The sequence below is a fragment of the Ogataea angusta genome (genome assembly GCF_019207475.1).
Source record: "Ogataea angusta isolate 61-244 chromosome Unknown 61-244_NODE_6_length_652341_cov_89.526226, whole genome shotgun sequence".
In the NCBI taxonomy this organism is placed as follows: Eukaryota; Fungi; Ascomycota; class Pichiomycetes; order Pichiales; family Pichiaceae; genus Ogataea; species Ogataea angusta.
In genome coordinates, this window is record NW_025065220.1 from 368,228 (window position 1) to 386,087 (window position 17,860).

The following is a 17,860-nucleotide window of genomic DNA, read 5'->3' on the forward strand; positions in this document are numbered from 1 at the left end:
TTTTTATTGGAAAACACCCGGGGGTGTGAAAATTATATTATTTTTTTACATCATCTATTACGTCGTCAGCGACTGGTACTCCTTCTCTAAGTCCGAAGAGTACACTAGCTCGCTTTTCTTTTCTTGTGGCGGCTGCGAGCCTGCCGTTTGCACCAGCTGGACAGGCCTCTTGATAATCCACCGGTCGTCCTCCTCGAGAGTGTACAGCAGATTGAGGATTGTGAGATAGTTGTCGCTGATGAGCTTGATATCGTTGAACTTGTTCTGTTTCATCAGTTCCAAGCCGATGCTGTTGAAACGGTAGAGCGCCTCCACGGCAGCTCTGTAGTCGCCCTGTTTGAGGCGCAAGGTGTAGCATATACGGTAGTATTTGAGAGACGTTTTGAGATCGCTGTTCAACGCGCTTGACTCGCCCAGACTGTAAATCAAATCGTCCACCTTGTCCGCGTCCTCGTTGAACGGATAATCCAGGATTTTCGGGATCTGGTTCATCTGGAACAACTTGTACACAAACTGCTTGACTGGGTGTTTTCTGTATTTTCTCTGCATTTTCAGGATCGTGTCATGGGCCAGTTCAAATTCCTGCAATTTGAGAGCCAGCTGGAACACTTTTAGCAGAATAGCCTGGTCGTCCGAAATATCTTTTAGCTCTGTTTTCGTCGCAAGCGCTTTCAGAGCCAGTTTGAGAGCCAGCTGGTCAAACTGTTTCGATTGGAACAGAGTGCTGAGATCGTAGAAGTAGTCCGTTTTGGAGTCCACCAATATCAGGTTGGTGTAGTCAGACACCGGTTGCAATGCTCTTTTTTCTGCCGCAGACGCTGTCTTTGCGGCCTGTGTGATTTGGTCTGCATTGGCGGTGAACAGCTCAAACGCCTCTTTTCCGTGCTTGGTGTTGAGCAAAATCAGTCCTTTCAAAATGCTAGAAATTCCAGTTTCTGGAAGATACTTTGCCAAGTGTGCGTCCTGGAACCTTTCGTCCTTAACAAGCTTTGCCACGATCGAGTAAACAAACGTGTTTTGCAACAAAAGACCGAAAACGTGTGTTAGCAAATGGTTAAGGTTGTTGACTCTCACCATGACTCCGCCCTGGAAAATGTCCTCTAAGTGCCCCAGCAGCAAAGACGATGGTACCTGCAACGACAGCTCCACGCCTCTATACAGTTTTGCCAGCTCGGTGTAGTAGCTGACCATTTGCGGATTGATATCCACCGTGAGAACGATCAGAAGTAGACCGAGGATCAGCTTTTTCTGCTGCAGCAGATTATTTTTCAGCGACGACACCAACAACGTGCCACCCAAGTTGCCAAACCTGACTTTCTCAATAGGAACGTAGCCAACGTTGTCCAGAGTCGAAAGGCTGATTAGGAACTCAAAAAGCTGCATCGTGTCCTTGGATGCGTTCAAAGCGGTGAGCAGTTCGGTGACCATAGCTTCGTCGACGAAAGGCGACAGTTCTTCCTGAAAAATGGTGCTCATTTGCGGCTCTGCAGCTTCTGGACGATCACAAACGCGCTGCACCACTTTGAAAACAACTTCCTGGGGAAACTTGGCAACAAAAGATAGCACGTATTTGGCTAGCGGGCGCAATTCTCTGGCGTTGACATTGGAATATTGCAGGTCCTCGTCCGAAAGTGAGTCATTGTAGCAGATCAGATCAAACGGCGACGAAGGCACAATCACAGACAGGCCGTGTGTCTTTTGGATCACAAGCATGCCGTCCACTAGATTCATTGCAACTGAGGGCTCCAATTGTCTGGAAAGCTCTTTGCAAGCGTTGTCGAATTTCACCCATTGTTTCTTGAGGCTGTTGAGGTAATCCTGTGGGTCCAAATCGTGTGTAATCACATGTTGCAATTTTTCCGGCAGCGGTAGAACAGAAGTTTCCAAATTATACTTTTTTTCCAGTATGGAGAGCACCTTTTCCACAACGTGCTCGTCGTATACCTGTAGCAACTGCATGCAGTGAGAGTTCAACAAATCGACGTCGTCGAAAAATGTAATGGACTGCGCTAAGTTGTTTGCAAGCGGCGGAGCACAATGGGCCCAGCTCATCTCGAGCTTGTCGTCAATCTGGCCCAAAAGCACACGTCTAGCTCCGTGGAGAGACCATAAAAGACTGACCTGGAGATTCACCTCCACTTTGGACAAAACCATGCTGTGGAACGCCCATCTATCAACTTCAGGAGGGACGTATTCGTTCAGCAAAATAAGCGATTCGTCTGGCTCGACAGAAAACAGTTTCAGAGACGTCTCGCCAACAGGAACGAGAACAGCGAGGTATCTTCCCACCAGACCCAGCAGTCGCGTTGGCGGGTTATTGAAGTGCACTGGGTGTAATTCCTTAGGCAGAAACTCATTTAGACTCAATTCTCTCTCCATAGCACCCGTCTCGAGCGACCAGAACCTGATGGTTTTATCAATACTCAGAGTGACGAGCTTGTTCTCCAGCACAACGAAATCCAGTGCTGTTGCAACCGCCACCCGCCGGTTATCTATGACCACCGTCTCCGTCTGGTCCTTGCGCTTGGATCCAAAAAACGGAAGTCTGAACTGGTTGAAGTACGACGTGTCGCTGAACGGAACCACCAGAAACTTGTCTTCCATGGTTTCCTTGAACATTCTGAGCAGGCCGCCGTCCTCAAGAGCCACGATGATTGTGTTCGGGTCGATCGACCGCATAAACAAAGGAGCTCGCACGTCGAACGAGTAGGGCATGCTGTATTGGCACCAGTTGTAAAAAGTCACAGGGGACAGTGTTTCCTGGGACAAGAATGAGTCCAGCGGCAAATTCAACGAAATAAGCAGATTATCTGTCGTGAGTATGTTGATTGAGACCGCCGCCCCGGCATCTGTGACAGACACGCACTCAGGCCTGGCTTTTTGAGGAAGAACAAAACAAAGAGACTTGAACGTCAGGTCCAACGGATTGTTCAAAACAAGCGGCGTGAGCGTGAGTCTGTAGCCATCGGCAACTAGTTTATACGAGACGGTGTTGAAAATGGCAGATTGGGCCTTGAGATCCACCACGTCGCCGCCGATCGCGAGATGTTGTTCAAACTGAAGAGGCTGAAGTTGCGGGAAGTCGGCGCTTGAAAGCGAGTGCTGTTTGAGAGCTTTGCTGATTGAGTGGGGGAGAACCACTGTAGACGTTTTGAGGTCCGGATGGACCGCAATTTCCACAAAAGAGGTGGAGGACATGGACAGGTAGGTAAAACAATAAATTATAAAATAATATTTTTAGGGAGGGGGGTGAATTTTGAGCGTGGCACCGTTGGTGACCTGCATGCAGCATAGGCCATTCCAGACACATGCCAGCGAGGATGGGCTGTTTTCGTCGCCTACTCTGCGCTTTACAGACAGTGTTCACAACAAGCTTCACGACGGCTTCCGCTTACGTAACGCCGGCCACGGGTATAAATAGCTGTGAGGAAGCTGAAAAATTTTACACTTCGATGAGGATCCAAACAATCAAACTAGAGTTTATGATTGCCATGATTTTAAGTCTCTGACTGAGAAGTGGTAAGTCTTGATGATGACGAAACAAAAACAAAGCTGGAATTACTGGCTGAATATCCGTGTTGATAAGTTTTTGCACCATTACTGAGAGATGAACGCTAACAAGTAGAACTAATAGGTTTTTGCGAAAAGGGTTTTTCAAACGCCTATTGGCCGCTCGATGAGGACATACGCACTGGGCACCGAACATAAATGAGTGACAATGCTAAAGGCGGGCCTCAGAAACCCGCCGTGACTGACGAGCTGGCTGTACAAGTTTGATGCGTCGCCAAAGCGTTGTCGACGTAGAAAGTGAGTACGGTGATGAAGTCTTGATGACGAGTCAGATTCGTGGTTCACGATGACGAGACTTCTATTATTTCCATTCATGCTTTTCTGAGGTACTAACCATAGACATGTAAAGACATGCAAACCATATAAGGACTACCTGATGATACCAAACCAAAATGACAAGCATATGTCTGACTTCTGAAGACACCCTTGGGTCTGATAGTCTGCTCGATCTGGTTCAGAGCGTCAGTGGACGCTCTTGGCCAGAGGCCAGCGTATATGATGATTGCACTTTCTCACGACGGTCAACTGTTGCTCCGGCACTTGATGATAATTCGGCTTTGACAAGCCGTGCACCTGAAACGCGGCACGAGTAGTAAGTATGGTGATGAGTCAGTTTTTGCTTGATTCGTGATAGCAAAAAAATATGATTTGCATGTCAGTCTGATGTACTAACGTAGAACATAGTTATGTATAGAAAACAATGTAAACCCAAAAAACCGTTTTATTTAGCTGTAGCAGCGTGGTAGCAATCGTCACAGGCTGCTCTAGACTCCGTCCATGGGTTTCCCTTCTGTGTCAGCGAACAGGAGCTTACCGTCATGTCTCGTGCACCTGCCTTTCTGGGCTAAATGCCCCACTGGCATTTAGCAACGCTACCTATATGTCATTCTTGCTGAGCGAGCAAAAAAAAAAAACTTTAAATATCCTACCCGAGGCTCGCCGCGGCTGCACAAATATAAATATTTCACCTAAATATTTCACCTTCCCCGGATCTCAAGCATGATGCCTCCTAAACGCACAAAAGAGCGGTACACCAGGACCTCCAAGGCGTGCGACCTGTGCCACAAGAAGAAAACACGCTGTCTGAAGTCGGGCTCCTCCATCAGCTGTCTCCGGTGTCTTGCTCTGAACGAGCCGTGCTCGCTGGCCCCCGATACCCCAGAATCCTCCACGCCGACCTTCACCCAGCCCCAGACCCAGGAATTCGCCGAGATGTCTCTGCGCACGAGCCTCGCGTCCATTTCCTCGGACGTGAGAGAGGTTCTGCGAGTACTGAGAGAATCGACGCTTCCCGAGCCGGCTGCCTCGATCTCCGACTCGTACGAGCTCAACATGTCCTCGCGGCCGATCACCACCATCAGCACGTCGCCGCTCGCGTTCGTGGCCCACGTGCAGCCGGACACCTCGCTTTTCCCGCCCGCAGTGCTGAACCAGCTCAACTTGCTGCCCTCGCTCGAAAACACGCAAACGGACATCGTGTCCATCCAGCTGCTGAGCTACGACCAGGCCGCCAAGCTGCTCGACATTTTCCGCGACAGGTACGGCCGCTGGATCTCGTTCCCGGACACGTTCAGCACGCCGCAGCTGCTCACGCATATCCGCAAAACGTGTCCGCTGCTGCTCACCGTCGCGTGCGCGCTCTCGCTGAAATACGGCGACCCGAACTTGAAAGAGCTGGTCTACCACGAGATGCTGCTCATCATCAAGAGAGACCTCGAGCAGAGCCTGATCAACATGCCGAAACGACTCGAGTTCCTCCAGTGTCTGATCATCCTCTCCATCTACAGCGTGAGTCTGAGCGACGAGTCTGCAGAGCTGCGTCTGGACGGATGGTACCTGTCGCACATGGGCATCCATCTGTTTCTGAGACTCAACAGCTACGGGCTCTTTGAGTACCTGTACGACCCGGCGCTCGTGCAATTCGAGTTCAACGAGCTCACCTCGTACAGAATCATAAACACCCTCGTGCTCATCCATCTGGCGTACTCGCTGCTCTCTGGCAAACAGTCTTCCTATTCGCTGGGCACGCTGACCCCGAAAAAGTTCTACGACCACAGTCTGTCCACCAACTTCGACTACCGGATCATCGCAGAGGTCGAGGTCTACCTGTTTGCGTACCGGTACCTTCATCTGGGCGAGAGCCTGGACATTGTGCGCAGCCAGATGAAAGGGTGGCTTTCCGAGTGGGAGGAGCTGTTCACGAGCTCTGCCAACGAGTTTGTCGAGATCGACTACCATCTGGCAGAGCTGCTGCTGATTTTCGGCGAGAACAACGCCGACCTCGACAAGGTGCGCGAGAACGCAGAGGCGTACGAGGCGGCCTACTTCCACTCGGCCGAGATACTCAAGCTGGCCGTTTCCATCACCGACGACTCGTATTTTGCGTTTCTGTCGGACCAGATGCACATGATCATCGTGTACAACGCAATGGTGGTGGGCACGCTCCAGCGGCCGTCCGACCCCGACGTGGACGGTCTGCTACAGCACCTGAAAAACAGGTACACGAGAATCGCGACGAGCGACAACGACATGGCCTCCAAATACAGCATGATGCTGGAGGCCAGACACAGGTGAAGAACGGTATGTTTGGTGAATTTAATGTATTCAGGTCTCTGTAAACAGTGTATTTAGCATGAGTAATTGGCGCGAGGACACTTCTAGCCCGTTCACTGGCCAGCCTTGAGTCCGAAACAGGCTCTTCCGGTGTAGTACAGCGAGGCACCGACAGAAAGAGTCAGGCCGAGCGCGTACGGGATCAAGTAGTACTTGGATCTTGGGTGGGCCATGTAGATAGGCTTGTTGGTGCTCTGGTAGAACTTTTGCAGCTCAATCACTCTGTTAGGCATGGTTGTATTTTTAGGTTTATTCAGCCAATGATACTTTACAAAATTAAGAAAAAAATCGTCAGATGGACAGGTCTGTCGACGCTTGGAAATTTTGGAGTCGGCGCGTCGATCTCAGATGGGGCTGTACATATTCGTGTACATCTTCGCTGGCTTGGCAAGCAGGCCGAACCGAGAGACCAAAATGCAGGCAACACATGATACCAAGAGATCCAGCCTGGTGCATTGCGGCTGCTTGTCAGACTGGCCGTGTGCTACACCAGCCAGCCCAAAGCCGGTCTAGAGTAATGTAATGTCTGCTGCCGGGGACGTCTTGCAGAGTCCGCAGTCTCGCTCTTGGACCGAACACGGTCCCTTTCCACCTTTGAGCAGGCCCGCAAACGCCCAGAACCTTTCCCTCCGCTGCGAACTCCGGATCATTTCTAAGTATCCTGTACCGTTATCGTCTCGGCATTCTTTCGGGAGAGCGAGCTATCACCGAGATTTTTCGGGCTCGAAAAATACTGTGTATATATATTTATGTCCTGCCCCAACATCCAAACATCAACCAGCCATGTCAGATTCGATCTCAGTGAAGTCGGGAGACTCCCAGTACTTGGGGTTTGACTCCAACGTCGAAACCCAGGTCAGGGGGCTTGCCCGCGAGCTCTCGCACGTCTCTGCGTACGAGACAGACAAGAACGACACCGACGCTCGCTCGCTGATCAGGACGCTCACAAATTACTCCCAGGTGCCTGGCGTGAACCCGTTTGTCGAGAACGGCGTCGACGCGCGTCTGAACCCGGACTCGGACGATTTCGACTCCAAGCTCTGGATTCAGAACATGCGCAAACTGACAGACTCGGACCCAGAATACTACAAGCCTGCCACTCTCTCTGTTGCGTTTCGAAACCTCCGTGCCAGCGGTGTTGTCTCCTCAGAGGACTACCAAACGACCGTTCTGACTGCGCCCATCAAGTTCGTGATGGAGAATTTCAACAACACCTTCCGCAAACATGTGGAGTCTCGGTACTTCGATATTCTCAAGCCCATGGACGGCCTGATTTTGCCCGGAACGTTCACGCTTGTTCTGGGCCGTCCGGGCGCCGGGTGCTCGACTTTTCTCAAGACAGTTGCGTCGCAGACTTACGGGTTCAAAGTGGCTCCCGAGAGCGTGATTTCGTACGACGGTTTCAGCCCCAAGGACATCAAGTCCAACTACAGGGGAGAGGTCACGTTTTCGGCCGAAAAGGACGAGCACTACCCGCAGCTGACGGTGCGCCAGACGCTGGGATTCGCAGCCAAGCTCAAGGCCCCACGAAACAGGCCGCAGGGCGTGTCCGCGCAGGCATATGCCGATCACATGACCAAGGTGTACATGGCGATGTACGGGCTGTCGCACACGGCCGACACGAAAGTGGGCAACGACTTCGTCAAGGGCGTTTCTGGCGGCGAGCGCAAGCGTGTTTCCACGGCGGAGTTGTCGCTGTGCGGCTCGAAAATCCAGTGCTGGGACAACTCCACCAGAGGTTTGGATTCTGCTACCGCGCTGGAGTTTTTGCGCGCGCTGAAGACGTCTGCCACCGTGCTGCGAACCACGCCTATCACGTCGGTCTACCAGTGCTCTGAGGACTCGTACAACCTCTTTGACAACGTGCTGCTGCTCTACGAGGGCTACCAGATCTACTTCGGCCCGGCCTCGCAGGCAAAGCAGTTTTTCCAGAAAATGGGCTATGTGTGTCCTCCGAGACAGACGACGGCAGACTTTCTCACGTCGCTGACCTCGCCGAAGGAGAGACTCGTGCGCGAGGGCATGGAAAACAGAGTTCCGCGCACGCCAAAGGAGTTCAACGAGTACTGGCGCGAGTCGCGCGAGTACGCAGAGATGGTGGCACAGACCGACGCGTACATCAAAAAGAGCGCCGAGGGCGATCTGCGCGAGCAGTTTCACCAGTCCCACATCGCCAAACAGGAGAAAGGCTCGCGCTCGCGGTCTCCGTACACATCCACGTACTGGACGCAGGTGAGAGAAAACATGCGCAGATACTGGTGGAAAATCAAGGGCGACCCGTCGATGCTATACTTCCACATCTTTTTCCGCGTGTCCATCTCGCTCGTGATCTCGTCGCTCTACTACAACCTGAAAGACACCACCTCGGACCTCTACTACCGCGGAGCGTGTATGTTTTTCGCAACCATGTTTAATGCCATGTCTGCGATGATGGAGGTGATTGCCTGTTTCGAGGCGCGTCAGATCGCCGAGAAACACAAGAAGTACGCCCTGTACCACCCGTCGACCGACGCGCTCGCGTCTGTCATCACCGAGATTCCCAACAAGCTCGTCATCAACACCGGGTTCAATCTCGTGTTCTACTTTATGGTGAATTTCCGCAGAAACCCGGGCAATTTCTTCTTCTACCTGCTCATCAACCTCACCAGCACGTTCACCATGTCGCACATAATGCGGTCGCTCGCGTCGCTGTTCCGCACGCTGTCCGAGGCCATGACTCCGTCGATGTTTATGGTCAGTCTGCTCGTGCTCTATACCGGATTTGCTGTTCCGGTCAAGGACATGCACGGCTGGTCGAGATGGATCAACTACCTGGACCCGATCGCGTACGCGTTCGAGGCGCTGATCGCAAACGAGTTCCACGGCAGACAGTTCGAGTGCAACGATTTTATTCCTGGCTATCCCGGCGTGCCCCAGGAAAACACTATCTGCAACACGCTGGGCGCCGAGGCCGGCGAAACAAGCATTTCCGGATCCAAGTACATCGCCCTGGCGTACGAGTACTACGCCAAGCACAAATGGAGAAACTGGGGCATCAATCTCTCGTTTGCGATTTTCTTCCTTGGAGTGTACCTGTTGCTGGTGGAGAACTCGAAATCTGCCATGCAAAAAGGAGACGTGCTGCTTTTCCTGTCGAGCTGGTTCAAGACCCCGACTCACACCAGAGCGAAAAGCGACATCGAGACGGCCAACAACATCGAGAGCCTCAACTACGCCAAGGACGAGGCCGGGTCGTCCTCCGACTCCGGCCGGCTTGCTACCGGCAACGGCATTTTCCACTGGAGAGACGTGTGTTTCGACATCAAGGTCGGCAAGAAGCCAAAGAGAATCCTGGACCACGTGGACGGCTGGGTCAAGCCCGGCACGCTGACCGCGCTGATGGGCGCGTCCGGCGCCGGAAAGACCACGCTGCTGGACGTGCTGGCCAACAGAGTCACCATCGGCGTGGTGACCGGCTCCATCTTCGTCAACGGCCAGGAGAGAAACCAGTCGTTCCAGAGGTTTACTGGGTACGCGCAGCAGCAGGATCTCCATATCCAGACGGCCACGGTGCGCGAGTCTCTGCGGTTCAGCGCGTATCTGCGCCAGGACGCTTCTGTGTCCAAGCAGGAGAAAGACGACTACGTTGAGGAGATTATCCGTGTTCTGGAGATGGAGAGCTATGCTGACGCCGTCGTTGGCGAGGCGGGGCAGGGCCTCAACATCGAGCAGCGCAAAAGACTCACCATCGGCGTCGAGCTCGTTGCCAAGCCGCAGCTGCTGCTGTTCCTGGACGAGCCCACGTCGGGCCTGGACTCGCAGACGGCCTGGTCGATCTGCCAGCTCATGCGCAAACTCTCCAACAGCGGCCAGGCCATTCTGTGCACGATCCACCAGCCGTCGGCCCGGCTTCTGCAGGAGTTTGACAGGCTGCTTTTTCTGGCCGCCGGCGGAAAAACCGTGTATTTCGGTGAGCTGGGGCCTAACTGCCAGACGCTAATTGACTACTTTGAGAAGAACGGCGCCAAGCCGTGTCCTCCGCACGCCAATCCGGCCGAGTGGATGCTGGAAGTCATCGGCGCGGCGCCCGGGTCGCACGCAAAAAGAGACTACCACGAGGTGTGGACTAGCTCTCCAGAAAGAGCTGGTGTTCTCGAAGAGCTGCACAGACTGGAACAAATTGCCGACGAGAAACCGCAGCAGGAAGACGCCAAACAGCGCCAGTTCGCCACGTCGTTTGCGACCCAGTACCATCTCGTCACCAAACGCATGGTCCAGCAGTACATCCGTACACCGTCCTACATCTACTCGAAGCTGCTGATGGCCATTGGTGTGTCCATGTTCAACGGGTTCACGTTTTTCCACGCCAACCACACCAAACAGGGCCTCCAGGACCAGATGCTCTCCATATATCTCATGTGCATGTCCGGCATGGTGTATTTCCAGCAGCTGCTCCCGCTGATCGAAGAGGAGAGAAACGTCTACGAGGTGAGAGAACGGCCGTCGAAACTGTACAGCTGGTACGCGTTTGTGTCTGCAACGTTCACGGCCGAGCTGCCGTGGAGCTTCATCACCGGCACGCTGTCCTTTGTCACGTGGTACCTGCCCCTGGGCCTGTACAGGGACGCGGAGCAGACGAACTCCGTTTCTGAGCGCGCCGGCCTGGTGTGGTTGTACCTGACGTTCTTCTACATGTACGCCACGACTCTCGGGTATTTCTGCTCGTTCGGGCTGCAGGTGATGGCCAACGGAATGAACAACTCGTTCATGGTGTTTATGCTGTCGATGAACTTCTCCGGCGTGCTGATCTATCCTACCGGTTTCTGGACCTGGTTGTACCACGTTTCTCCGCTGACGTGGTGGATCGGCGGCATTGTTCCTGCGGGAATCCGCGACACGAGAATCCGCTGTGCCAGCGACGAGTACGTCAAGTTCCCGCCTGTCTCCGGCCAAACGTGCGGCCAGTACCTGGAGGAGTTTATCACCAAGAACGGCGGCGGGTATGTGGTGAACGCGGACGCCACAGACATGTGCGAATTCTGCTCGATGTCCAACTCCAACCAGTTCCTTTTGCAAAGACACATGAACCCCGAGCACATGTGGAGAAACTTTGGGCTGATCATTGCGTACACGGCAATCAACATTCTCTGTACATATGCCTTCTACTACATCTTCCGTGTGCCGAAGAAGCGCAGTCGCGTCGAAAAAGAGACCTTCTTTATTGAGGAGGAGGACGACGAGAAAGCGCCGCCAAAGAAATGGTGGCAGAAGCTCGGCAAGAAAAACTAATTCTAATTACCATCTATTCAATACGCAGGAAATTAATTAAATTGTAATATTATTTAATATCACTAATTATTATCTATCAGTACCACTCAAAGTCGTCTGCCCAGTCGCCTGTAGAGGACCCCAGCTTGAACTGCTCGAGCTTCTTCTCGAACTCCATAGCGTTCTTCTTCTGGATGAGCGACGGGTCTGGCGAAGCGGCTTCCGTAGCAGGTTTTTTGCTTCGCGGGGCCTTGGCCGTGAGGTTGTCCTTTTCGCGCGCGCGCAACCGTTGAGGTTTCGATCTATCCTGGCGGGAACGCTCTCCCGGTCCAGGGTCGGCATATCGGCTCTGCAACGGCGGCGCCTTCCATTGGGGATCTATCCGCGAGAGCAGCGAGTTGCGCGGCTTTTGGGGCTCCCTGCGGCTCTCCTTAGGTTTAGTTGGTTTGTCCTTTGATCGTTCTTTAGGACTGTGTCCCGACTCTTGAGATTCTCGAGATTCTCGCCCTTCTGGCTTCGCCGTGGTCTTATGACTCTCGGCAGAAGTTGTCACCGGCAAAAGTCTCTGAGCGCTCTTTGACAGCGCCCCCTTCGACACAGGCACAATCTCCCAATCCGAGTCGTCGCTCACTTCCTCCACAGAGTCCGAAAACTGAGTGTTGTCGCTCTCTCGACTGTGGCTCTCGCGAGACGCTGGCTCTCCTGAAAATCGCTTGCCCGTCAGCTTTTTATCCTGTTTCACGGCCGTCGCCACTGCTTCGGTGTCGTCTGCCCATCGCGAAGCGAGAGGCGCTCCGGCTGGCATAATCAAGAGTTCTGTATCAAGTCAAAAAATTGTTCGGATTAGTTAATCAATTAATGCGGTAGCCTGGGGAAATTATCTTTTCTACAATATGTTTAGAAGAGTCTTTTCGACAACGCCAATTAGAGTCGCCGATCCGCTGCTGGACTCGGTGCAGCAGGCCGTCAAGGCCAAGTACTCGCAGACCAAGTCGTCGTTCGGCATGCGACTCGTCAAGGTCTTCCTCCCCACATTGCTCGGCGTGACAGCGTACGTGGGCTACAACTCCTACAATTCCAGGCCGGCGTTCATTCCGCTGCTCTACGCCCGGTCGCTGCCTCTGGGCCGCTCCAAAGAGGCCAAAGGCATTGATATCGACAAACTAAAGGCAAACACCAAGGAGATTCTCCTCTCTAAACTATCCATGAACCACACAATAAAAAACACATTAGGGCTTCCCCTGCAATTGGGCGAGTTTCTGAGCTTCAACGTCAAAATCGAGTACAAGAACGTGTTTTTCGAAGGCCTCGAAATCGACTGCACAAAAAGATGGTTCCCTCCGGAGTTCAGATGGAGCCATCGCGAGTTTGCGCCGAAGCTGAAGGACGACCTGAACGGCCTGCTAGAGCCCATGACCTCGGACGGGTCGTTCACGCTGGACTCTGTGGAAAACCGCTACGGCAACAAGAGAGACTACAACCTCATAGTGGGCGGATCTATAGAGGCGTCCTCAACGTTCGATCTGGTGTCGGACGAGGTCGATCCCGGAACCGCGAAAATCACATTCACGGGGACGATCCAGTACGACCACATCAAGTCTCTGAAGACTGACTCCATCGTCCTCTCCTACAGATCAAACGGCCAGACAGTGGTGCACCAGCTGCTCTGAGATCATCAGGCTGTGCAGGAATATTTTTTTTCTTCACAGAATGCCTCCCAATGTGTATGTCAAGAACGGTCTGCGGCATGTTGAGCCGTACATGAGACGCATCACCGCCGTTGCGAGGCCGCGCTGGGTCGGGAAACCGTTTCTGGAGGTGCTGGCGACCGATTTCCGCGGCAGAGACATCGGCAGGTTCAGCGAGCTGATCGATTCTGGAGACATGTATGTCTGGCGACGCACGCCAGCAGGCGTGGAGACCGTGCGTGGCGCACAGCTGCGAACAGAAAAACTGCGGCGCGGAGACAGAATCAGCAACAGTATACACCAGCACGAGAAGCCCGTCATCGCGGCCCCGATAGACGTCCTTCACGAGGACAGCGAGATGCTGGTGGTGAACAAGCCGGCAGGGGTTCCGGTGCATTCGACGTCAGGATACCTTCAGAACACTGTGCTGGAGATTCTGAAGCGCGAACACGGGCAGAGCCAGCTCCATCTGCTGTATCGTTTAGACAAGGCTGTTTCTGGGGTGCTCATTATGGCTAAAAATCTCGCGAAATTCAAGCAGCTGCGGGAGGAAATCGACGACAAAAAAAGGGTGCACAAAGAGTACGTAGCACGCGTCCGTGGCCGGTTCCCGGGCTCTGCGGCGTGCCACGACAACGTGGTGGTCGTCGACCCTCTGAAGAAGTATCAATACGGCGGCGTGGGCGCGCCGAAGAGGGCCACCACGAACTTTTCGCTGCTTGAATACAATTCTGAGCTGGACGAAAGCACGGTCAAATGCGTGCTCCAGACAGGCCGAAAACACCAGATCCGAATACATCTGCGAAATTTGGGACACCCGATTGTGAACGACCCTCTTTATGGCCCTTCTGGGGTCCTGGGCGCACCCATGACGTCGCGGCCGTCCAGTAAAGAATTTTCTCTGATCCAAGAAAAAGCAGAACAGCTACTGAGTGCCATATCGCTTCCCGGGAAGTGCGAGGTGTGCGGGTTCCCGAACCACGTCGACCCGACTCCCGAGGAGCTCGTGATATACCTGCATGCCCGCAAATACATGGTGCAAGGGTCCTGGAGCTACTGTGCTCCAGACCCTGGCTGGGCCAAATTTCCATAGTGTACATAAATCGACGCGTCGCGCAACCGAAAAATATTTGTAAAGATAACCGATGGCGACATTCACCGATCCGCTCGACTCCATCACCGACCCGAGCGACTGGGCCGACACCAGTTTCCCGAACCTGTCCAAGCTGGACTCGCTTCTGCGCTGCCACATTTGCAAGGATTTTCTCAGGGCCCCCGTGCTGACGTCCTGCGACCATATATTCTGCTCTGTGTGTATCAGACGCAGTTTGGAGAGCGACAAGAAGTGTCCTCTGTGCCACGAGGAGACGTACGAAAGCAAGCTGCGCAAGGTGCTTCTTCTGGACGAGATTTCCACGTGGTTCACGCGAAACCGGCCAGAACTGCTCGACAAACACAGGCCGACCGCGAATAACACTCCAGAGCCTGTAGCGGTGCCAGAGCCGGAAAAGCCCGCAGTGCCGCTCAGATACGAGTCGCGCAAGAAACGCGCGGCGGAGGACCCGCTCGTGGAGTGTCCGGTATGCTCCACGTTCATGTCTGCGGACGAGCTGCAGACATCCCACATAGACAGTTGTCTGGCCAACAAGCGGGCCAGGCCGAGCCCGAGCCGGCCGGTGATTTCCAGTTTTTTCAAGAAAGAGCGCACGCCCCAGACACAGCCAGAGTTCGTGAGAAAGAAGTCCAAAATCACCAACTTGGACCCGACCATATCCACCAACAAGCTCAAGGAAAAGCTCAATCACTGGAACCTTCCGACAAGCGGGACGCGGCACCAGATGGAGACCCGCATGAAGGAGTTCATCAGCATGTACAACGCGAACCTGGACTCGGTAAACCCCGTCGACGACCGCGTGTTGATCAACCGGCTCATGAAATGGGAAGGAACGTACTCGCTGAGCAAAACGGCGGGCGACGTCGAGGAGGACGGCGCGCAGTGGCGCAGGAAGTACAAGACGGAGTACGACGAGCTGATCAAACAGGCCAGGGCCAACATGAACCGCATGAATACCAAATTAGATAGTACCGATTAATCTATTCTATTATGTCCATGCTTTCCACCAGCTTGAGCGACGGGATGTACAGCGTGCTGCCGATGCTCATTTTTGCGTCGGTGAGCTCCAAGGTGCGCTTCAGAACCCGCTGGACCACGTCGACCGTGTGTTTGAGCGACGTTTCCAGGTCTTTGGTCCGGTGGAACACGTCTGTCAGCAGACCGAGAAACAGGTCTCCAGACCCGGAGAACACCGCGGGAACCTGGTCGACCGCGACGGCAAACGTCGTGTCTCTGTCCAGACACCCTATGCAGTACATTGTGCCGCCCAGGTCGACCGAGGTGATCACCACGTACCGCACGTTGTAGAGATCGTAGAACCGGGTAACACTCGCGGTAAGCGAGCTCCAGTCCGAGATCTTGGTGTCTGTGAGCGTTTCTATCTCGAACTGGTTGGGCGATGTCAGCGTGACCAGGCCGGCTGGGTCCTGCAGAATGCGTTTATAGACAGGAATGAGGTTTTCGTCGACGTACAGCTTGTCGTTGTCGCCGAGGATGGGGTCGAGCACCACCAGCGGTTTGTAGCTCAGTCTGGCCAGAATGTCTGCGATGCACTCGAGATTCGGCACGCTCGCGACATACCCAACAATGACGGCGTCGTACTCCAGCCCAATCTCCACTAGCCCCTCGTAAATGTCTGCGATTGTAGCCGCGTCGGTCTTGGAGCCCTTGAACGTTCTGAAGCCGGGATGGTTCGACAGGTTCGTCGTGTTGACGCAGTCGACGTTCCATCCACGCAGATTCAACGGTAGTTGGATCGCCCTGTTACCTACCGTGCCATGGACAACATGGGACGAGAAAGACAGAACGTTCATTAAAGATAAGAAAAAAAAAATATATGCACTCAAGACTTCTTTATAGTTTATATACACTTGCCGTAACTTTATCCGAAACTCATTTTTTCAATCCCAAAGACAATCCCTTCTCTCTTCTGGCGTGCGAGAGCGCAGCAATGACTGCTGCACCAACACCAGAGCCGTCCTCGGCCTGTTTGATCTGGATAGGGTGGTCCTTCATGTCGATGCCTTCCCAGCCAAACACGTCGCTCAGACCCTGTGCTGCTCTCTCTGGGAAGTATGGGTACTTGAGGAAGACAGATCCGTCGGCGGCAATGTGGCACTTCTTGTGGTTCATCTTCTTGCAGACGGCAGAGATACCGCAGATCGAGAGTCTGGCTGCTCTGGTACCAATGAATTGCGACAGCTTTCTCACATACAGTCTCTCCTCAAACGTGGTGTCGATGAAAAGCTTGTTGGAGAACTCGTTCGAGACGACGCTCAAGGAAGGAGTGTCGTCTGCCTCGGCGATCGACAGGAAGGAGGTGTCCAGGAAGTATGGGGTTTCGAGATACTTGATCTGTTCGGAGGATTCAGTGTAGCTCTTAAAGATGAGGCCCTTTTTGTAGGTGTCGAGCATGATCAATCTGAGAAGCTCGCCCAGGTAGTAGCCGGAGGTCATTTTCTCGAACGCCTGTTGGCCTGGTCTAGGAGACTCGTCGTCAATTCTGATGTCGAACTTGGTTCTAGGAAGAACCTTGTGTGCGTTATCGAAAGAACCGTACTCGCAGTTGATCAGCATAGGAGACTCTGGGTCGATATCGTCGTACAGCTTTCCTTGGAGCTTAGGGATGTTCTTGACACGGTCGTAGTATGCACCGTTGACACCAGTACCGAAAATACAGCCCATCTCGGTGAGCTCGTCAGTGTATCTAGAGGCAACAAGAGTTCCGCTGGTGTCGTTGATCAGGGCACCGATCTTGATAGGCAGGCCTCTCTTCTCGACCTGCTCCATCAGAAGAGGCACCACGTCGTGGCCCTCGACATTAGGAATATCGAAACCTTTGGTCCATCTCTGGAGAATACCCTCAAAAATGCTGTTTTGCGTGGCCGGGTAGGAAAAAGTGAATCCCAGGGGGAAAACCGCGTCGGACGGAATTCCGTCTGGGTGCTTCGAGCGTAGGAAATCCTCCAGACATTGGGCAATGAACTCGAACAGCTCGTCTCTGTTCTTGGTGGTTCTCATGTGGCTTGGGATGTGGTACTTTGTTTGCTCGGTGGTGAACTTGTGGTCTCCCAGCAAGTGAACAAGGACTACACGAAGGTTGGTTCCTCCCAGATCGATGGCGAGGTAGTCGCCGGTCTCCGAACCGTTCGGATATTCCAACACCCACGCAGGGTTCATAGGGATACCGGTAGGATCTGTTCCGTCCGCGTTTCCTCTCTCGAGTTCTTCGATGAAGTACTCGATGACCTTGTGAAGAGTCTCGGTTGGCACCCAGAACAGCTTTCTGTAGGTCTCGATCTCCTTGGCCAGGTCTGCTGGCAGCGAATTATCGTCGACGGTCATTATAGGCTAGTAAAATAATAAAATGTTTTAACTTTTCTAAACTGAAAATAAACCTCTTTTTATATTCCGCTCAGGTGGTTCGGAAAAATTCTTCAGGACAACGCACCACCCCTCGGCGTACATTTCTCCAGCAAACTCCACCTGACTCCACTTGCATCCACTATAAGCATATACTGGGGTTTTCCCGGGGGTCATATTACTGCATTATTCAACAATAGAAAAGTCTCCAGATTTATTAGGGTGCGCACCAGCCTCTGCTGAAAAAGTAACTCGACATTTTGTA

At 53.2% G+C, this 17,860-nt stretch overlaps 11 protein-coding genes across 11 annotated transcripts; 6 read left to right on the forward strand and 5 right to left on the reverse strand.

The window, feature by feature from the left end:
* Positions 1–57: 57 nt before the first annotated feature.
* On the reverse strand, positions 58–3,198 carry KL928_003245 (uncharacterized protein; the record flags this gene model as incomplete). The annotated part of the gene is made up of 1 exon (XM_043203811.1): positions 58–3,198. The coding sequence occupies one exon, from the start codon at positions 3,196–3,198 to the stop codon at positions 58–60; it is 3,141 nt and encodes a 1,046-aa protein (XP_043059498.1).
* Positions 3,199–3,962: 764 nt separating this feature from the next.
* On the forward strand, positions 3,963–4,163 carry KL928_003246 (uncharacterized protein; the record flags this gene model as incomplete). Its single annotated transcript, XM_043203812.1, has 1 exon — positions 3,963–4,163. One exon carries the CDS (start codon positions 3,963–3,965, stop codon positions 4,161–4,163), a length of 201 nt encoding a protein of 66 aa, XP_043059499.1.
* Positions 4,164–4,569: 406 nt separating this feature from the next.
* KL928_003247 (uncharacterized protein) lies at positions 4,570–6,144 on the forward strand (the record flags this gene model as incomplete). Its single annotated transcript, XM_043203813.1, has 1 exon — positions 4,570–6,144. One exon carries the CDS (start codon positions 4,570–4,572, stop codon positions 6,142–6,144), a length of 1,575 nt encoding a protein of 524 aa, XP_043059500.1.
* Positions 6,145–6,236: 92 nt separating this feature from the next.
* KL928_003248 (uncharacterized protein) lies at positions 6,237–6,833 on the reverse strand (the record flags this gene model as incomplete). The annotated part of the gene is made up of 2 exons (XM_043203814.1): positions 6,237–6,526; positions 6,761–6,833. 2 exons carry the CDS (start codon positions 6,831–6,833, stop codon positions 6,237–6,239), a joined length of 363 nt encoding a protein of 120 aa, XP_043059501.1.
* A 133-nt stretch (positions 6,834–6,966) lies between these two features.
* Positions 6,967–11,451, forward strand: KL928_003249 (uncharacterized protein; the record flags this gene model as incomplete). The annotated part of the gene is made up of 1 exon (XM_043203815.1): positions 6,967–11,451. The coding sequence occupies one exon, from the start codon at positions 6,967–6,969 to the stop codon at positions 11,449–11,451; it is 4,485 nt and encodes a 1,494-aa protein (XP_043059502.1).
* Positions 11,452–11,527: 76 nt separating this feature from the next.
* Positions 11,528–12,235, reverse strand: KL928_003250 (uncharacterized protein; the record flags this gene model as incomplete). Its single annotated transcript, XM_043203817.1, has 1 exon — positions 11,528–12,235. One exon carries the CDS (start codon positions 12,233–12,235, stop codon positions 11,528–11,530), a length of 708 nt encoding a protein of 235 aa, XP_043059503.1.
* An 88-nt stretch (positions 12,236–12,323) lies between these two features.
* On the forward strand, positions 12,324–13,100 carry KL928_003251 (uncharacterized protein; the record flags this gene model as incomplete). Its single annotated transcript, XM_043203818.1, has 1 exon — positions 12,324–13,100. One exon carries the CDS (start codon positions 12,324–12,326, stop codon positions 13,098–13,100), a length of 777 nt encoding a protein of 258 aa, XP_043059504.1.
* A 40-nt stretch (positions 13,101–13,140) lies between these two features.
* KL928_003252 (uncharacterized protein) lies at positions 13,141–14,211 on the forward strand (the record flags this gene model as incomplete). The annotated part of the gene is made up of 1 exon (XM_043203819.1): positions 13,141–14,211. One exon carries the CDS (start codon positions 13,141–13,143, stop codon positions 14,209–14,211), a length of 1,071 nt encoding a protein of 356 aa, XP_043059505.1.
* Positions 14,212–14,263: 52 nt separating this feature from the next.
* On the forward strand, positions 14,264–15,201 carry KL928_003253 (uncharacterized protein; the record flags this gene model as incomplete). The annotated part of the gene is made up of 2 exons (XM_043203820.1): positions 14,264–14,698; positions 14,776–15,201. 2 exons carry the CDS (start codon positions 14,264–14,266, stop codon positions 15,199–15,201), a joined length of 861 nt encoding a protein of 286 aa, XP_043059506.1.
* An 11-nt stretch (positions 15,202–15,212) lies between these two features.
* Positions 15,213–16,046, reverse strand: KL928_003254 (uncharacterized protein; the record flags this gene model as incomplete). The annotated part of the gene is made up of 1 exon (XM_043203821.1): positions 15,213–16,046. The coding sequence occupies one exon, from the start codon at positions 16,044–16,046 to the stop codon at positions 15,213–15,215; it is 834 nt and encodes a 277-aa protein (XP_043059507.1).
* Positions 16,047–16,125: 79 nt separating this feature from the next.
* KL928_003255 (uncharacterized protein) lies at positions 16,126–17,577 on the reverse strand (the record flags this gene model as incomplete). Its single annotated transcript, XM_043203822.1, has 1 exon — positions 16,126–17,577. The coding sequence occupies one exon, from the start codon at positions 17,575–17,577 to the stop codon at positions 16,126–16,128; it is 1,452 nt and encodes a 483-aa protein (XP_043059508.1).
* Positions 17,578–17,860: the final 283 nt, after the last annotated feature.